Source organism: Ranitomeya variabilis, chromosome 4 (assembly GCF_051348905.1).
Source record: "Ranitomeya variabilis isolate aRanVar5 chromosome 4, aRanVar5.hap1, whole genome shotgun sequence".
In the NCBI taxonomy this organism is placed as follows: domain Eukaryota; kingdom Metazoa; phylum Chordata; class Amphibia; order Anura; family Dendrobatidae; genus Ranitomeya; species Ranitomeya variabilis.
Window position 1 is genome coordinate 504,988,499 of NC_135235.1, and position 21,421 is coordinate 505,009,919.

Consider the following 21,421-nt stretch of genomic DNA (forward strand, 5'->3'; position numbering starts at 1 on the left):
AAGCACAACCAACATTCAAAAGTAACCAAAACATCAGCCAGAAAGCATTGGTACTGAGATGTGGTCTGTGGTCCCCACCTGCAGAACCACTCCTTTATTGAGTGTGCCTTGATAATTGCCAATAATTTCCCTCTGTTGTCTATTCTATTTGCACAACACCATGTGAAATTGATTGTCAGTGTTGCTTCCTAAGTGGACAGTTTCATTTCATAGAAGTTTGATTTACTTGGAGTTATATTCTGTTGTTTAAGTGTTCCCTTTACTTTTTTGAGCAGTGTACACCTTTTTATTCCAGAAACTGAATCTGTCTGAAGGTTTTTGCTATATAATCGAAGCAGCACAATATAGGGCAAAAAAGCAAGATTCCAGGGATGTGTCACTTATTAGGATGCTTGGTCTAGTTCTCAGAATACCTGTATTGTCTGATGTACAGTGGGTACGGAAAATATTCATACCCCTTTAAAGTTTTCACTCTTTGTTTCATTGCGGCCATTTGGTAAATTCAAAAAAGTTCATTTTTTTCTCATTAATGTACACTCTGCACCCCATCTTAACTGAAAGAAAACAAATGTAAAAATTTGTGCAAATTTATTAAAAAAAGAAAAACTGAAATATCACATGGTCATAAGTATTCAGAGCCTTTGCTCAGTATTGAGTAGAAGCACCCTTTTTGAGCTAGTACAGCTATGAGTCTTCTTGGGAATGATGCTACAAGTTTTTCACACCTGGATTTTGGGATCCTCTGCCATTCTTCCTTGCAGATCCTCTCCAGTTCCGTCAGGTTGGATGGTGAATGTTGGTGGACAGCCATTTTCAGGTCTCTCCAGAGTTGCTCAGTTGGGTTTAGGTCAGGGCTCTGGCTGGGCCAGTCAAGAATGGTCACAGAGTTGTTCCGAAGCCACTCCTTTGTTATTTTAGCTGTGTGATTAGGGCCATTGTCTTGTTGGAAGGTGAACCTTCGGCCAAGTCTGATGTCCAGAGCACTCTGGAAGAGGTTTTCATCCAGGATATCTCTGTACTTGGCCGCACTCATGTTTCCTTCAATGGCAACCAGTCGTCCTGTCCCTGCAGCTGAAAAACACCCCCATTGCATCACCATGTTTCACTGCTGGGATTGTGGCATTCATATGTCTTGCACTGAGGAGAGGCTTCCATCGGGCCACTCTGCCATACAGGCCCGACTGGTGGAGGGCTGCAGTGATAGTTGATTTTGTGGAACTTTCTCCCATCTCCCTACTTCATCTCTGGGGTTCTTCTTTACCGCTCTCACCAATGCTCTTCTCCCATGATCGCTGAGTTTGGTGGAGGTCACTGCTCTTAGGAACCTTGAGTACTGAAGAAATTCTGTTGTAACCTTGGCCAGATCTGTGCCTTGCCATAACTCTGCCTATGAGCTCCTTGGCTAGTTGCTTTGACCTCATGATTCTCATTTGGTCTAACATGCACTGTGAGCTGTGAGGGGTGTGCCTTTCCAAATCAAGTCTATCAGTTTAATTAAACACAGCTGGACTGCAATGAAGGAGTAGAACCATCTCAAGGAGGATCACAAGGAAATCTACAGCATGAGACTTAAATATGAATATCCTAGCAAAGGGTCTGAATACTTATGACAATGTGATATTTCAGTTTCTTTTTTATTAAATTTGCAAAAATTTCTACATTTGTTTTTTTCAGTCAAGATGGGGTACAGAGTGTACATTAATGAGAAAAAAACCCTTTTTTGAATTTATCAAATGGCTGCAATGAAACAAAGAGTGAAAAATTTAAAGGGGTCTGAATACTTTTCGTACCCACTGTAGATGTGGCAGAGCCAAGTCATCTGCTCTGTATATAACCCCGCTCACACCAGATTGACAGCTTGCACACAATAGAAAGTGTATAGTGTGTACAGAGGAAGTTGCCCGTCAGGGGTGTGAGCGGGGTTACATATGTTAGCCAGACTGCTCTGCACTTGAGAAGTAGTTCTGGCAGTGGTAATCTCCTGCTGATAAAATGCTGATTGCATTAAAACTACAATACACAGTCTAATAAGTGATATATTGCTGGAATCAAGGTCTTTTGCCCTATGTTATGCTACTCTCAGGTTAAATAGCAAAAATCTGCAGACATATTACCTTTAAAGGTCCCCATACACATTATATGTCGATCGGAAAAAATACTTTGTCCGATCATTCAGCTGACAGCCATCTTGGCCAGCTCTTCAATACATAAGATAACTCTCCATTTTTTCTTACCTAGATTATCAGGGATAAACCAGATTACTTACCAGTAATTGTATTTTATGTAGTCCACGACAGTACCCACTGAGAGAGGGGATCCTCCCCTAGGGACAGGAAACCTACAGATAAAAGGGGAGGTCCCCTCGTCTCCTCAGTTGGATTACAGAGTACAAGAGGAACCGCCAAGAAAACAGAACATCTTCATAACAACTACTCAACATGTATAAACATATACCTAAATATATACTACCACCGCCCAGAGTGAATTACATACACATCTCTATTGTGTGCCACTAAGGGAGGGAAGTGAGTGGGTGCTGTCTTGGACTCCATAAAATACAATTACCAGTAAGTAATCCGGTTTTTTTATTCTCACCACGACAGCACTCACTAAGAGACTTTCAGAGAACCATCACCTGGGAGGTACCACCGTATTGAGGACAGATCTCCCAAAAACCAAGTCAGAGGACGATGACAAATCAAGCCTATAGTGGTTGTAAAAGGTAGATGGTGAAGACCATGTTGCAGCCTTACATATCAGATCAGTTGAGGCGTCCGTCTTCTCAGCCTAGGAGGATGCCCGTGCCGAATGTGCCCTTATTCCATCCGGAGGAATTTCATTTTTTGCCGAGTAGGCCAGACAGATTGCATCTCTGATCCATCGTGATAAAGTGCTCTTTGTGACTCCAAACCCTTTCCTGTGGCTCTGAAAGGACACAAACCGAGCACTACTCTGCCTCCAGGGATGAGTTCTGTCTATGTAACTCAGGACAGCACTCCTCACATCTAAGGTGTGGAATCTCTATTCCTAGGGAGGAGAAGGGTTATCAAAGAAGTAAAATCTCCTGACTTCTATGAAATCTGGTTGCTACCTTAGGAAGGTAGGAAGGGTCTAGCTTTAGCACGATCCTATCAGGAAATACTAACATGAAAGGAGGGTCAATAGATAGAGCCTGTATATCACTGACTCTTCTAGCCGATGTCAAGACAACTAACAGAGCAGCTTTTAATCATATGTACTTTAAAGAGACAGACTCTAAATGTTCAAATGTAGGACTCGTCAGGACATTGAGGACCAGGTTCAAGTCCCAAGAGGGCAAACGAGCAATGTGTACAGAGTCGCTCGCTACGCTCACATGCTGTAATAAACCATGCAACCCATCTATCCTCCGCAATATTATGACTATATAGGGCTCCCAAAGCTGAAATCTGAACCTTTAATGTGTTAACTGAAAGACCCAGCTCCCTATCTCAATGCAGAAACTCAAGAATTGCAGCAATTTGAACCTCATTAGAGAAGGGCCCAGTATGAAAATCAAGGAATTTTCTCCACACACTACTGTATGTCTTCGTCGTGGAATCCTTCCTACTCTGCAGAAGGGTGCTAATTAAGTTGTCAGAAAACCCTCTTAATTTTAACAACTGCCTCAAGTTCCACACCAGAGCAGGCCTGGATCTGATGGGAGGATCCAGGGGTCGGATATGGACATGGCTCTGAGCCATGAAAACCACTGCTCTTGCTGTACATGTGCTAGAAATAGCCGGTCTAAAGGCCCTAGTACAGGATTCCCATGACTGCTTTGCGGTCTAGGGGGTCAGATAAAAAGCCGGAGTCATCTACAGGCAGGGTGGAACGTTTTGAAGTTGAAGCCACCGCAGCATCCACCTTAGTAACTTTGGACCAAGTTGTCAAATCCTCATCATCAAAAGGATACCTCCTCTTAGAAGCTGAAGGAAGGAATCCTCGCTGCCCCTGCTTCTCCTACTCCTTCTCGATCAAGTCTTTCACTGCAGTGATCACCAGAAATGTCCGCTTCTTTCTTTGCGAGAGGCCCGCAAACATGATCTCCTGCGTGGATCTAGCCTCTTTTGCCTATGAAATTCCCATGTTACCTCTAACCGATTTTACAAGGTTATCAATACTCTCTACAGGGAAACAGGAACGTTCTTCCTCATCAGATGATGATGTTGAATGAGAGGAACCAGTGGACCTAACCCAGTCACCAACAGAAGAGGGGCTAGAGACGGGGGTAGAACTCCTTGTACTGGTCTTATGTTTCTTAGCTTTACCCGAGTCTTTAAGGGATTGGAGCTCCTTCCAAGTCATTGCCTTTATATCCGCGGACCTGACAGATGATTCCTCCTCTAGAGTCTAGCTGATACAATTTTGACACAGTCTCTTAACATAGGAGTCTGGAAGGGGCTGCAAGCACAAGGCACATTCTCTGTGTTTAGTCTTTCTAGTTTTTGTAGCCTAATAGGGGACATACAGAAAGAAGGGGTAATCAGCTTAACAGGCAGAGTCATATAACACACACCCAGTGAAGCTTGTGAATATGGTACCGGTTCTGGAGGCGGAGGCATGGCATGTTGTAGACTGCATGGACCCCTTGCACTCTTCTCAGTGGAGTCGCCCACTGCTGCTCTTGGACTTGCAGTGAACCAGCACTTCCACCACCTGTGGGTGCACCTCGGAGTCTCCTGGAGAGGACATCTTTGGGGCACACCAGCAGCAGGACACCACCGGATTTATACATACCGCCATTGATCCACCTGAGACACATCTCCCCGGTCCCCTGGAAGTAATCCCTGGCCATTTCAGGGACAGGAGCACTTACTGGCCATTGCGCACCTACGGGTCCGAAACTCGGAAGCAAGGCCCAGCGAAGGAGCAGGGCAGCCGATGCCCGCACCCTGCTCCCTCCAGGATGAGTGCCAGCCACTCCGACTGCACCGTGCTCCCACGTGAGCCAGGGCAGCCCCTCCCGGACCCTGGCCTCAAGCCATCCACTGCCAGATGACGGGGAAGACTGAGCGGCAGGGCTCCCCCAACGCTGCTTCTGCCGCCGCAGCCCCTGCCGTTCTCACAGACACCACAGAGGCGGCATGCCGGTCCGGGTATCTTTTCCTCTGCAGGTTCCCATAGGAACAGGAAACCAACTAAGGAGGCGAGGGGGACCAGGGGACTTCGGTATCGTTGGTCGCTGGAGAGCCGTCTGTGTGACAGCTCTCCAGCGACCACACAACGACTAAACAGCGACGCTGCAGCGATCGGCATCGTTGTCTGTATCGCTGCAGCGTCGCTTAGTGTGAAGGTACCTTTAGATTAACTGGAATGTAGGCATTAACCCATAGACCTCTTTGGATGCTTGCATAAACCTTATAGAACTATTATCTGGATGATTTATGAAGCTGTTCATGCCATATGACGCTGTATATGCATGCATTTAATTAAAAAAATGTAAAAAAAAGGCTTGTACACCTTTAGCATTAAATTACTGTACAGGTTGATGAATACGCTATGTGACCAATATACATATGCAATATGCATATGTATACCAATATACAAACACGATGCCTCAACACACTGCAAATAATGAGCACATGAACTCGACTGTTGCTGCAAACAGTAAAAACGTAAGGTACTTTGGTAGCGCTTTTTCAAAGAGTGCAAAAGCACTCAAGTTGTGCCTAATTAAGGACGGTCCCTATCACATAGGTCCTACCTCTCCATTTTCCAAACCAGGCCTCATCTGAATGGGGAGGTGACTGGAAACCAGGTGTAGCTCACAATTAAAACTTTGTCTGGGAAGGATGTGTAGATGAGGCATGGTTTGGCACATGGAGAGGTAGGATTGATAGGTGATGGGCAAACCAGAGTTCGGGGCCGTACTGAACACCGACTTCTCCCGGAAGCCCGTGTTACTGTTCGGGTTTAGCAGTCCAAATAAACCTTGTTGAAATGCTGCAGCACAGCCAATCAACAAGCATTTCCTGAGTGGGCACTTCCAACCCAATGCAGTATGTTAAAAAAAAATATATAAAGTAAAAATGTGGGGTCCCCTCTAGCTTTGATAACAAGCACATGTAAAGCAGACAGTGGCATGCTGCAGCCACTCAGCTGTCTGTCTTAGCTTTCGTGGTTATGAAAAATAGAGGGGCCCTCACAGTTTTTTTCTTTTAAATTACAAAAATAAATAATTAAAAAAACACAACAACAGCATGGAGTCCCGTTCAAGGTAAAGCAGACCGCTGGGGCTGGTATTCTTAGGCTGGGAAGGTCCATTGACACACAGCCTTCCCCAACTTAAAAATAGACCGCAGCCACCCCAGAAGTGGCACATTCATTAGATGCACCAATTCTGACGCTTTGCCTGGCTCTTCCAGCTTTCCCTCGTGCGTTGGCAATCGGTGTAATATTTTGGGGTTGATGTCAGCTGTGTAATGTCTGCTGACATCAAGCCCAAGTAATGGAGAGGACTCTATAAGACATTCCCATTTCTAACCCCGTATCTAAAAGCAACACACACACACACACACTTGTTAAAGCGTAACTGTAACATTGCAGACCCTCATTTATCGATTACCTTTAAAAAATAAAATAACGCAAAGGGGTCCGCCATACGTTCATTCCACGTAGATCTCAGACTCGGTTACATCCAGATGCAGTGCTGAGCAGTCACATCAGTAATGTGACCCTTCAACAGAGCCGCTGGAACATACTGACAGTGGCGTGTGAATCTGGAAGAGCGCTGACAGCCGTGAGATTACCGCAGTTCACAGCCGATGAACTGAGATAACCTTACTAATGTCACTGCTCGCAGTGTGAGAAATTTATACTAATTTTCTACTCATTGCCATCATCAAGAGCAGGTGACGCCGATGCCTGACCGACCATAACCTTTTCACTGCCGGTCACAGCCACTGGCTCACATGCTGCCCTCTGTGTGACAGCGTGGGAACCCTCAGCGGCTTTGAATTCAGAAAGCCAGTGTTTCCCATGCTGTCACGCAGAGGACAGTGTGGGAACCGCCAGATGTTTGGACCTCCTATTCACTTGAATGGGGTTCAGGTGTCCATTTTTTTTTTTTTTTATTAAGCTGACTAGAACATCAATGGGTCTGCCCATCCCCAATAGGGACCATCCATATTCAACTACACCTTGATGTAGTTGGATGGCTTTTTTGATGAAAAACACCAAGTTCCTTACATTTCTAAACGTGTGCAACAATAGTGGAGTTCATGTAGTTATTAAATCGCAGTGTGCTGACGCATAGTGTAAGTATATGAATGTTTCTACTTTAAAGCCAATTATTTAGGTTATTTGCAGAAATATGTGTTTGGTGCTGTTCAGCTTCTAAACATTTCTTGCTTAATATACATTTGGGTAAAAGTTAGCCCCCAGACACATTAATACTGTTTTTATTTATTAATTATGTAGTTATTCTACAGGCAAGGTCATTACTGGATACCAAATTTCTCAACTTGAGATCTACACCTGTTTATTGGAAAAAACAATGTTGTGGTTCAAACAAAGCAGAAATGAAAATGCTTAACAGGGTAAAGGAAGTGCTAAGAAACTTTGCAGCCATCTGGTCAATTCGAAACACTCACAACATGGCAACTTAAAATTACTTTAAAACCAGCTTCTGAAATGTTGATGGGAATCACTAACAAGAATTAAAGGCATTTTCCCCTTTTGCAATATTTGCAAGCCTACAGGTTTAAGAAATTTGAAATGCCAAGTGCTCACCCTCTCCAGCTCTAGTGAAGCCTCTGCAAAACTGCTCCTGCCAACAATATGCTGCTGTGGGGGGGCAGTCACGACTCTAGTCAACATGCGCTCTACAACCACTAAACTGTACTGGAAAAGGGATTTTTCTGTCTTGCTTTTGTCCCTTTGTTCCAAAGTTGTCAATAAAGAAACAATTTGGGAGTATTCCACAAAAAATGCTCACAGACTAGTTCTGTGATAAATATTCAGTTGGTTGAAGGGAAAATGTGAAATATAATTACTGGGGGCCATAACTTTAGAATGGAGGGGCACAGAAAAAGAAAAAAAAAACAAAGTTCCAGAATCAGTGGAACAGTGACCATTGGAGGTGATAGCTAAAAAAAACTAAGGATCCTCCGCTAAGCTTCACAGGATCAAACACTTAAAACATCTGACATAAAACAAATAGCGAGAGGAGCACGTTAAAAATTTCTACCCATGTTTATTCAAATTGTTGCCTGTATCAAAAGTCTACTCTAAAAAGGGATCCTATTAAGGAATTTAAGCGACAAACGGGGCTGAGGAAGGAGGACACCTCCCAATTGGTAAAGCCAAGAATAATTAGTACTACATAGGCCCATATTTCGGAAACTGTATGGCGTTTATTTGATATAAAAAAAATGTAACAGATAAATTAAAAAAAAAAAAAAAAAAAAAAATAAAAAATCGAAGAATCAAATAGAAAATACCCTGATAACCTTTTCATTCCATTTTTTGTGGATTTCAGCAATTCTGCAGGTCCCCCCCCCCCATGCTGTTCACCATGCAGTATAAATAATGCATTTTTTATTGCATCAGTAGTTATGGACATTGATACAAATTATGTATCTTTTTTTTTTTTTCAGATCAAACCATTTCAGTGGGAGGAGTGTTTTATTTAGTTTATGATTAGCACTGTGTACTTACTGCACATGTAGCAGAATGTTGTGAACGTGTATTTGTTTCCAGGTGCAAACATCACTGAAATTAAAGGGAATGGTGTTTAGTACAAAGACAGGAAAAAACAAAAACAAAACAAAAGTAAACAAAGTTCAAGTAATCAATGAATGTATGTGGAAATGTGTCATTCTTTGACTTACTATGTGCTGACATCATGGACTTGACTCTCTACAGTATAAAAGATCTGTTAGAAAAGATAACTGGAATTAGCCATAGAAAGTTACAGTTCACTTAACAGTCCTCAACTTTTTTTCAGGAACCTGTGGGTGTCAAATTATCTACTAGAAGACCAGAGAAAGCTGAGAACATATTGCACGCTCTTCACTTGTGCATGGATCTCTTTTCACGTTATAGTTTTTACCTCCCTTTATTCCAAAAGCCATACCTTTTTATGTCAACAAAGTATTATAAGAGCTTTTTTTATTATCTTATTTTTTATTAATCAATATTACCATTTTGGGGTAGATACAATGTTTTGATCCATCTCACTGTATTGCTTGAGCTTTTGCAGCAGCCAAAAAAAAAGAAAAAAAACAATTCTTGAATCCAACGTTTTAATAATAATAATAATAAGCGCTGCGGAATATGTTGGTGCTATATAAAGATTATTATTATTAGAAAATTTCACATATTTTTCCTTCCACTTTTCATTATATTTTTAGGTTCCCTTAAAACCTGCAATCATCTGATCACTTGCGCTGTTAAACAGCAATATCACAGTATACAGCGAAAATCATGGTCTCCTATGAACGCCAGACATGCTGGCTTTCATAGCAGTAACAGCATAAAAGGCAAAGTATTCTACAGCAGACTCCAAGCTGTCATGCGGGAGTGACGGGTGCTGACATGGGGGTAAGAACAGCCCACCTCCCAGGAGGCACCCTGTAAATGCCATTGTCACAGATTCACAGCAGCATTTAACAACTGCAGGCGAAGCTCCATAACACGCACGGCTGTTAGATGCAGATGATAACTGAATAATAGACATCATCTGCTGGCAAAGAAGAGGAGCACGCATCAAGATAGGGAGACAGCATTGGACGTACCAGTACATTCAATGTCGTTAAAGGGTTATAGGGATTGTCTTGTTTTAGCGTTTTACTTGGCGTTGTGTCCCAAGTGACTGGTCAGTAAAATTTGCTTTAATGCGTTTTGGCCTCCCAGTCCTGAGCTGTGCCTATTGGTTGCATAACTGCTAGTGCATGGGGTGAAGTGCTCTGCTGAAGTATCTGAAGTCACATGTTGCCGTGCCTCCAAATCAACTGCCCTGGCACAGGGACATCAGCACAGACATCCCTACATTTTTACTTTGTTGGCATGTCTTTTGGAGAAGTCTACAGTCTGAACGAGAATCCCTGGAATGAGCTACAGAGTGCAAAGCAGTGGAGTGGCGCCGTTTCCTACATGAAGCTGAAACTACAAACCCAACACCATTGTCACCTGACCTAACCCCAACAATTGATCAGAGCAACTTCAACTCTACTGAACTGCCACTTTCAACACTTTAGAAAAGTAAAAGGAAATAGGACAACCCCTTTCAGCTTTTCCAAAACTGATTACAAACAACCTCTGACCATGTTCTTTGCTTTCCTGAATATGATATCCAAGATTTCAATTAGAGCGTTAAAAGAACTCATGCCGAATGACTGGACCTGTCATGTTTAGGATGCACTTGGCAGATGAGGTTCAATGTGGAGAAAAAGCATAGTTACTTACCGATAACGGTATTTTTCAGAGCCCATGACAGCACTACCAGAGAGGGGATCCGCCCTTCAGGGACAGGAAACCTATAGGATAACAGGGCGGTACCTCTCCCCTGCATCAGTTTGGTTTACAGAGCATCGGAGGTCCTCCAGGTTAGTGACAACAAGAAAAATATACACTTTTAATATATTACTTATCAGGTATACACCGTGTCTATATTAGAAAACACACTTCATTTAAATAAAAGTGCTCACCGCACACGTGATGAGGGGGGGAATAAGCAGGTGCTGTCATGGGCTCTGAGAAATACCGTTATCGGTACGTAACTATGCTTTTCTCAGTCGCCCATGACAGCACTACCAGAGAGAATTGCAGAGATTATTGCTTAGGGAGGGACCACAGCCTGCAAAACCCTTCTTCCGTCAGATGAAGAGGCTAGGTCTAAATGGTAGTGTCTAAAAAAGGTTGAAAGTGATGACCAGGTGGCCGCCTTACAGATTTGGTCTATTGATACCTCCGACCTTTCAGCCCAGGAGGTCGCCATAGCTCTTGTAGAGTGCGCTTTCAGCCCCTCGGGAACTGTGTTTCCTGTGGACGAGTACGCCAAGGCTATCGCATCTGTTATCCAGCGTGCTATAATGCCCTTGGAGGCTTTGAGTCCTTTCCTGGGTCCCTGGAAACAGACAAAGAGAGACCCTTCCTTCCTATGCCGCTGGGTAGAATCTAAGTATTGAGCTAGACACCTCCTCACATCTAGTGTGTGGAATTTTTCCTCTTTCTTATTTTTTGGATTTGGGCAGAATTAAGGAAGGATTATCTCCTGGGACCTATGAAATTTGGACGCAACCTTGTGTAGATAGGCAGGGTCTGTTCTCAGGATAACCCTATCATCCAGGATTTGTGTAAAGGGAGGTTTTGCGGATAGGGCCTGTAGATCACTTATTCTACGGGCAGATGTTAAGGCTGTTAGAAGGGCCGTTTTAAGTGATAAAGTTTTAAGGGATAATGAATCTATAGGCTCAAACGGGGGTTCTGTTAGAGCTGACAAGACTAGGTTTAAGTCCCAAGTTGGTAGTCTTTTTATGTTTATGGGTTTTGATCTTATAGCAGCTTTGATAAACCGTGTTACCCATGGATTAGCAGCTATGTTTTCTATTTGCACTTTCAGGGTGCTTACTGAGAGGCCCAGGTCTAAACCTTTTTGTAGAAATTCTAACACCTTAGGAATTTGGACCCCATCTTGTAATTTCACCCCAGAGGTGGACAGGAACTTTTCCCAGGTTTTGCCGTATATTTTGGTGGTTACCGTTTTCCTACTTTTTAATAGTGTGGAAACTAATTTATCCGAAAAGCCCCTTCCTTTTAGTAGTGACCTCTCAAGTTCCACGCTGTCAAGTGGAGATTCTCTGACTGAGGGTGGAGCACCGGTCCCTGTGATAGGAGGTGATAGGAGGTCCGGAAGGACCAGGGATCGGTGACCGATAGCATCCTCAGCCAGGAAAACCAGGTCCTTTTGGGCCAAAAGGGGGCTATTAGGATGATTCTCGCCCTGCCTGTCTGATTTTCCGCAGAACTGCCGGAATAAGTATAGGAGGGGGAAAAGCATATGCGAGACCCTGAGTCCAGGGAATCGTGAATGCATCCAGTGCCCGAGGGCCACCCTGGCGTCTAGAGAACAAAATTCTTTTACCTTCCTGTTTTTTACATCGGTGAAAAGGTCTATTACAGGGACCCCCCAAAGCTTTGTGATCTGATCGAAGACGCTTTGTCCATTCCCCCTGCCTTAAATGGGTATGGCTTAAGAAGTCTGCTTTCTGATTTTCTACTCCTCTTATGTGTTGTGAGGAAAGGGATAGGAAGTTGTTCTCCGCTAAACTGAATATTTCGGAAGCGGCCTTCATAAGGGTGTGAGCTCTGGTCCCCCCCTGGTGATTCAGGTAGGCGACCACTACCTGATTGTCCGAAAACACCCTGACATGATGCCCCTATAGGTTGTGAAGGAAAGATAATAGAGCGCGGCCCACCGCCCAGAGTTCTTTTTGGTTTGAGGAAGCTTTGTATTCCTGACCCCTCCAGATTCCCTGAGTGACATTGTTGCCCAGGTGAGCTCCCCACCCCGTGGGACTGGCATCTGTGGTAACTATTTGAGATACCTCTATTACCCAAGGGACCCCTTTTGATAGGTTGTTGGGATCCAACTACCAAACTAGGGAATGAATAGTGGTTGAATTTAGAGTGATGTGGTCTTCTAGACGTCCCCTTAGTGTATTCGGATTCCTCAGAATGTCCCACTGGAGGTTTCTCGTGTGCAGTTGTGCCCACTGGACTGCTGGGAGGCAGGCAGAAAGGGACCCCAGCAATGACATTGCCCTTCTTAGGGTCATACGAGGGTTTGAGCGAGCTTTTGAGGCAAGATTGAGTATTTTTTGTTTTTTCTGGTCTGGCAGGTGACATTCCTGTGTTATTGAGTCCAAGGTTAGGCCCAAAAACTCTTCAACTCTGGTCGATTCTAGTTTTGATTTCTGAAGATTTATCAGCCAACCTAACTCTGTTAGAGTTTCTATCACTCTGTCGCATTGTTGACGGCAGTGTTGGGCTGAATTGCTTACAATCAGAAAGTCGTCCAAGTATGGAATTATCAAAATGTCTTTTTCTCTCAGGTGGGCCATCATTTCCGCAATCAATTTGGTAAATATGCGGGGTGCCACTGATATGCCAAAGGGAAGAGCTCTGTATTGATATTCCCTTACTTTCCCTCCCATGACTACTGCTAGTCTGAGGTATTTCTGGGAGTTCTTGTGGATGGGGACGTGATAATACGCGTCGCTGAGATCCAACACTATCATGAAACAATCCGTTTTTTTATTGTTGATTTTATTGACTTCATTTTGAACCTTTGGTTCTTTACATAGCTTTTCAGCTTCCTCAAGTTTATTATAGTGCGGAAGGATCCATCCAGTTTTGGAACCAGGAACAATGGGGAATAAAAACCTGTTCCTTTTTCCCCTGTGGGAACTTCCTAGATGACGGCTTTGTTTATGAGCTTCATAATTTCCTGTTCTAACGCCTGTTGTTGTTGAGGTGAGGATTTTAGCGGGGTGACCACATAATTTTGGGGAGGAAGGGAAGTAAAGTCTATTTGAAGTCCCGATTTTATCAATTTCAATATCTAGACACTGGTTGAGATTTTTTCCCAGGCCGGGAGGAATTGAGATAACCTCCCTCCCACCCTGGGGGAGGTGTCACTTAGTGGTCTTTTAATCTCTTGGGGAATTACCAAAAAGGAAGCCCCTATCTCTCCTTTTCCCATCATCCCATCTGCTGTTCTGCTCCCTTGGCGGCCGTCTCCGGAAAAATTTCCTATTCCGAAAGGGCCGTTTAGCAAATGGTGCGGCCACGATGGGGAACCCTTTTTTCTTGTCTCCTGCTTTTTGTAAAATATCATCCAGGGTCTCCCCAAACAAAAATTTTCCTTCACATGGGATTGAGCAAAGTTTCTGTTTGGTTTGTAGGTCGCCTGGCCAGCTTTTTAACCATAAGGTTCTACGGGCTGCATTTGATAGGGCTGCTGATTTAGAAGTGAGTTTAACAGAGTCAGCTGATGAGTCTGCGAGAAAGGCTGCCGCCCCTCTAATCTTGGGAATAGATTCTATTACTTTATTTCTCGATACGCCATCCCTTAGTTGTTTTTCCAAATTATCAATCCAAATCATTAGGGATCTAGAAGTGCATGCGGCAGCTATTGCCGGCCTTAAGCATCTGCCTGCCGACTCCCATGCCTCTTTAAGGAAGGTATCCGCTCTTTTATCAAGAGGATCCTTCAGTGTCCCCATGTTCTCAAAGGGTAAAGCAAATTTTTGTGAGGCCTTGGCTACTGCCACATCCAGTTTAGGGGCCTTATCCCATGAAGTCGAAGCATCTTCCTCAAAGGGATATTTCCGTTTAAGGGATGGTACTGACGAGTTTTTTCTCTCTGGCTTTTCCCACTCCCTTTTAATTAAGGCTTGGATGTTTTCATCAATAGAAAATACCCTGCGCTTTTTTTGACCTAATCCTCCAAACATTATGACCTGTACTGTCTTGTCAGCCCGGGGATCTAGGACGCCCATGGTCGATCTTACTGCTTTCACAAGCGCATCGACTTCATCTAAAGGAAAGCAGTGGCGACCTCCGCTCTCATTATCTGAGGAAGAGGAGGAGGAATCCTGTCTATCTGAGTCTCCGAAATCAGGACTAGAGGAATCGGAGTGGGAATAGGGTATGGGTGTTTTTTCCTTAACCCTTCCTCCTTTAAGAGATTTAAATGCTGTCTCTACCTCTGATTTTATTACGGATCGTAATTCAGAGGCAAAGTTAGGGGTTTCCTCACAGAGGACTTGTCCTATACAGGAATCACACAACTTCTTATCCCAGGACTGCGGTAAGGGTTTCTCACACAGTGGGCAGGTTCTGTGTTTAGTTCTCCCCGTTCTTTTCCTTGCCTAAAATAAACGGAGAAGAGGGGACCCCATTACACTAGTGAACTTTCACGGAGATCACTCACCCATCTTGCGCAGCCACAGGTACCGGTTCTGGAGGAGGTGTAGGATCCTGTATCAGATCCGTAGGTGGTGGCGTCGGCTGGTTCACAACACTGGAGCCTTTGCTACACTGTGTAGAATGGCTGCTGGACCGGGTATTGAAAGTGTCAGCAGAGAACCTCTTCCTTTGTACATCCGGCTTACGTTGGTGGTGGCGCTGCTGCTGCGGCTGTAGTGGCTGCGGCAGCTGGAGCTGCTGATCGCTGTCCTCCATGGCTCTGGACGGCATGCAGCAATGAATTGCGCCTCACTCCTCTTTTTAAACATGGCGCCAATACCAGCCCCCTCCTCCAAGGCTGCGTCACAGGGAAAGCGCTGATCTCCATTTTTTTTTCCTCCTTCTGCGCATGCGCGCACTGCCCGGGACCCGGAAATGTAAAGGCACTATATCCGGGGCGGCGGCCATCTTGGTGCACCCTAAGTACACCACGCGCACGCGCCGCCCCGAAACCGGAAGTGCCCATCTGCACGCTGTCTTCCTGGCGTCCGGGTCCCTGAAGCCCCTGCCTCCTATCCAGAGTGGCGGCTGCGCTTCCCCCCGTGCACTCTGCAGACCCTTCGGTCCCAGCAGTGGCGGCTTCGGACACCGCACCAGCCGGAACAGGGACCTCCCCGCTGCCATAACCTGACTGGCCGGCTCCGGGTTCTCAGGTACCGATTCCTAGAAGGTTCCCCGTCAGGGACAGGAAACCAAACTGATGCAGGGGAGAGGTACCGCCCTTTTATCCTATAGGTTTCCTGTCCCTGAAGGGCGGATCCCCTCTCTGGTAGTGCTGTCATGGGCGACTGAGAATGTAAAGTTATGCACACGCCATTAATAATATGCAGGTATCATAAGTTCTAGAAGGGAAAAACTAGGCAAGTCCCTTTTACAGAAGGATCTGTGTGTACTTGTAGATCAAAGTAAATCACATCCATAATTTGTTATTAAATACCATGTTACGCCGTGATTAAAAACCATGACCACTCCATTATGGAGTTATAGAGTTATGGTACATGGTGTTTAATAAAAATTATTGATGTGTATCGCTTAGTGTGCACCTTTTCTGTACAGTTTTCTCCTTCCTTCTGATCATTATTAGTTCTTTGCAGTGGTAGCACCCTTGTTGCTGTTATATTTGGTTGTACATCCATTTCTTTCATCGTCTCAAACTAAATCACAGCATGCAATGTCAATCAGCTGCTCCTAAAGCCAGCATGAAATTGTCATGCATTGCAAAAGGTATAAACTCACAGGACCCAATACTACCAATTTACAACATATTAGTTCTCCGTATCTGGAATAAGCAGTTTAGTTCAGGACACCAGTTCATAGAAAGGATTCTCTGGAGCTAGAAGTAGTACAAAGAAAAGCCACAAAACTGATAAGGGTCATGGAAGATTTTAGTTATGAGGAAAGACAAATAATTACGTTTATTTAGTCTTGAGATGAAACGTCTAAGGCTAGGTTCTCATTTCATTTTTGTGTGAGCACTAACGGACAGCGTTGCACGGCGAAATTAACACCGTGCAACGCGTCCGTTAGCGCTCCCATTGCCAGCAATGTTAATGCCATTTTCGGCACGCGCTAGTGATGTGCCGTTCTTTTGTAGCGCGCCTCGGACTGCGGCGCGCCCGAGGTCCGTTCCCCGCTCTGGCAGATCGGGGATCTGCGCTAGCGGGGACGTGTAACGCGACCCCGAAAAAGACATTGCGTTAGCGCAATCCGCTAGCGCTTAGCGCTAAACGGATTGCCCTAACGCAATCTGAACCTAGCCTAAGACGTATATGATTAACTTGTACAAATACATTTATTACTTAAAGGGAACCTGTCAACCCCAAAATCGAAGGTGAGCTAAGCCCACCGGCATCAGGGGCTTATCTACAGCATTCTGGGATGCTGTAGATAAGCCCTCGATGTATCCTAAAAAGATGAGAAAAAGAGGTTATATTATACTCACCCAGGGGCGGTCCCGCTGCGGTCCGATCCGATGGGCGCCGCGGTCCGGGGCCTCCCATCTTCATAAGATGACGTCCTCTTGTCTTCACGCTGCGGCTCTGGCGCAGGTGTACTTTGTCTGCCCTGTTGAGGGCAGAGCAAAGTACTGCAGTGCGCAGGTGCTGGGCCTCTCTGACCTTTCCTGGATCCATGCAGTACTTTGCTCTGCCCTCAACATTGCAGACGAAGTACACCTGCGCCGTGAAGACAAGAAGAGGACGTCATCATAAGAAGATGGGAGGCGCTGGACCGGACCGCGACACCCATCGGATCGGACCGCAGCGGTCATTACAAAATGCTGTAGATAAGCCCCTGATGCCGGTGGACTTGGCTCACCTTCGATTTTGAGGGTGACAGGTTCCCTTTAAACAAAAAGAATGGCCAAAGTAACCTTCCCTCCACCTGGATAAAGAAAAATACAGTCTACAAGGCTCCTTAACATAAGAACTAGTAATCTATGGAATAGACACAGACCAAACGCATTTCTGGTCTCACGACTACAGAAGCAATGTAGTCCTTGTATTATGAGAATATGCAATTACCTGTTCAGTGGTTAACGGACCAATCTTTTTAACCTCCTTCAAGGTAAGCGTTCCAACTACAACAGCCACGTGAAGGACCTCCACGTTGAGGCTCAAAATTTCAATGCCGAACAGGTTGTTATTACTTATATTCAATTTATTCTGCAAAATAAAAACAATGAATTACAAAACATGGCAATTTTGCACAGGTCTGATAAAGCCAGAGAACCTGGTTTTCTCTACCACAAGAGATTTAATTTATTGTCCTAGCTGTGAGCAGAGCCACCACAATGCTCTGACTGGTCCACATAGGAACAATTACATCCCCCAGTGGACTCTGCAATCCATACATAAGCAGTAGACGTAATGCAAAATGTACACATATGAGCGGCTGCTCACCATTCATTCAAAAGCTACCTACTCCATCTAATATATAAAGCTGAATGTGTGTGTGTGTGTATGTATGTATGTATGTATGTATGTATGTCCGGGATTGGCATCTGAACCGTAGCAGCTACAGCCACAAAATTTTGCACAGTCACACGTCTGGACCCCGAGAGCGTCATAGGCTATGTTGTGAGGTGAAATTTTAACCCCGCGCTTTCCAATTCACCAAACAATTTTGCCCCTATCTACATAATGGGGAAAAAGTGAAAGGAAAAGTGTTGGAGGCGTCGCAGCTACAGGCACAAAATTTTGCACAGTCACACGTCTGGACCCTGAGAGCGTCAAAGCTATATTGTGAGGTGAAATTTTAACCCCGCGCTTTCCAAGTCACCAAACAATTTTGCCCCTATCTACATAATGGGGAAAAAATGAAAGGAAAAGTGTTGGAGGCAAATTAACAGCTGCCAGATGTGAACAAGGGGGACTTAAAGAATGACAGCGATGGCACCAAAGAGTATATACTGTACAGTTGCTAAGGTGGGGCCCCAACATGGGATAATCACACCACCACGGGGATATGAACACACACACAAAATGCGCCACACACTACCACGTGCTCGAACACATATACCACCCTCAGTGCACATTTCACCACACATACACCAACCTCGCCACATAAAAGTAGAAACACAAAAGTCGCCGCTCAAAACTCGCCACGCGCAAAACTCTCCACATGCAAAACTCGCCACACGTGCAAAACTCGCCACACGCAAAACTTGCACACGCAGAAAAATTGCCACACGCAGAAAAATTGCCACATGCACAAAAGTTGCAACACATGCAAAAGTTGCCTCACACAAAACTTGCACATACTCAAAAGGCACCACACATAAAACTCGCCACGCGCAAAACTCGCCATGCGCAAAACTTGCTGCACACAACTTGCTACACTAACCTGTCACATGCAACTCGACACACAAAAAGTTGCTACACGCATGTCGCCACACAAAACTCATCTCACAAAAGTCCCTACATGCATGTCGCCACACGCAACTCAACACACACAACTTGACACACGAAACTCGCCCTAAAACACACACAAGTCTGGTATCCTTCAAAAATAAAAATCTGATTAATAAGCAGACAAACTACAAGAGCAACAAATGTACCATATAGGAATCCGGCAGCTGTCAGTCACATGACCAGTCTATTATGTGTATGTGTGAGCTAATATATACTGCCAGGGGGTGGGCTTATTGTTGGCTGGGGATTTATCAGGCTGCCATTTTAGCTTACAAATACTGAGGTAAAAATACTGACCAAATAACGTGTGAACGAGGTCAAATACAGGAGGAGATGACATACAGATATATACTATTTACAGGGGAGATGACACACAGGTATATACTATATACAGGAGGAGATGACACACAGATATATACTATATACAGGAGAGATGACACACAGGTATATACTATATAGAGGAGGAGATGACATACAGGTACATACTACATACAGGAGGAGATGACATACAGGTATATACTATATACAGGAGGAGATGACACACAGGTATATACTATATACAGGAGCAGATTACCTACAGGTATATAGTATATACAGGAGGAGATGACACAGGTATATGCTATGTATAGGAGGAGATGACATACAGGTATATACTATATACAGGAGATGACACACAGATATATACTATATATAGGTGAGATGACACACAGGTATATACTATATACAGGAGATTACATACAGGTATATCTAATATATAAAGCTGAATGTGTGTATGTATGTATGTGTGTATGTCCGGGATTGGCATCTGTACCGTCGCAGCTACAGCCACAAAATTTTGCACAGTCACACGTCTGGACCCCGAGAGCGTCATAGGCTATGTTGTGAGGTGAAATTTTAACCCCGCGCGTTCCAATTCACCAAACAATTTTGCTCCTATCTACATAATGGGGAAAAAGTGAAGGGAAAAGTGTTGGAGGAAAATTGACAGCTGCCAGATGTGAACAATGAGGACTTAAAGAATGAGAGCGATGGCGACAAAGAGTATATACCGTACAGTTGCTAAGGTGGGGCCCCGACATGGGATACTCACCACACACGGGGATATGAACACAAACACAAAATGCGCCACACACTACCACGTGCTTGAACACATATACCACCCTCAGCACACATTTCACCACACACACACACCAACCTCGCCACATAAAAGTCGAAACACAAAAGTCACCACTCAAAACTCGCTACATGCAAAACTCGCCATATGCAAAACTAGGCTCACGCAAAACTCGCCACACGTGCAAAACTCACCTCATGGAAAACTCACCTCATGCAAAACTTGCACACACAGAAAAATTGCCACATGTACAAAAGTTGCACCACATGCAAAAGTTGCCTCACACAAAACTTGCACATACTCAAAATGCACCACACATAAAACTCGCCATGCACAAATCTTGCTGCACACAACTTGCTACACTAACCTGTCACATGCAACTCAACACACAAAATGTTGCTACACGCATGTCGCCACACAAAACTCATCTCACAAAAGTCGCTACATGCATGTCGCCACACGCAACTCAACACACACAACTTGACACATAAAACTCGCCCTAAAACACACACAAGTCTGGTATTGTCCTTCAAAAATAAAAATCTGATTAATAAGCAAACTACAAGAGCAACAAATGTACCATATAGGAAATACGGCAGCTGTCAGTCACATGACCTGTCTATTATGTGTATGTGTGAGCTAATATATACTGCCAGGGGGGAGGGCTTCCTGTTGGCTGGGGATTTATCAGGCTGCCAATAGCAACCAATCACAGCTCAGCTTCTATTTTGCTACAGTTAATTAACCTGAGCTCTGATTGGTTAATATAGGCAACAAAGACATTCTCAGTATAACAAAGCTAATATATGTTGTGAAATGCTTCTATTTGCTTAGTTTTTGCCTTTTAATAATTACATTTCTATCTATTTGTTTTGTGGTTTTTGTGTGCAGAATAAATTTTTGTTAACACATTCTATTTTGCTAACAGCAGTCATTAACCCGGGCGAAGCCGGGTAGTACAGCTAGTTAATATATAAAAGTATGGACAGATTTGTGAACAATGAGCAGGTGGCTGAACAATGGGCCCACAAAATCAATGTCAATATTGAGACAATCTGCATATTTCCCAAAAGAGCATTGCAGCTTAAATGTCTCCTGACCTTGGCATGTCAGGATTCACATGTCACTTTCTGCATAAACTGCTCATCACTATTCCTAACCTAACAAATCCAAGACAAAGACAGGTCTGAAACTCTGATATGTGTCTGCTAGGAGACTACGTACATTCTGTTGAGAAGGAGCCAACTGTTTTTTGTCAAAGCGTATTAGTGACGATCAAATGGGGCAGCAGACTTATCCCATGTTTGTGTCATTCAATGAAGCACCAGAGAAATGAAACGACAGCAACTTTTTTTTTTTTTTTTTAAGTGACGGCCGTGGTGGGCTCCTGTTTGGACGCTTC

The 21,421-nt window shown here is 44.3% G+C and overlaps 1 protein-coding gene across 7 annotated transcripts in view; it reads right to left on the bottom strand.

Annotated features, from left to right (window-relative positions):
• Positions 1-21,421, bottom strand: part of TMEM106A (transmembrane protein 106A) — a 46,009-nt gene that overhangs the window by 1,807 nt on the left and 22,781 nt on the right. For all 7 annotated transcript variants that reach the window (XM_077252075.1, XM_077252074.1, XM_077252073.1 and 4 more), the window contains 3 exons: positions 17,517-17,657; positions 8,853-8,896; positions 8,680-8,733 (listed from right to left, as the gene is read on the bottom strand). In XM_077252075.1, coding sequence (XP_077108190.1) covers positions 8,680-8,733; positions 8,853-8,896; positions 17,517-17,657 — 239 coding nt within the window. The remainder of the gene's footprint in view (positions 1-8,679; positions 8,734-8,852; positions 8,897-17,516; positions 17,658-21,421) is intronic.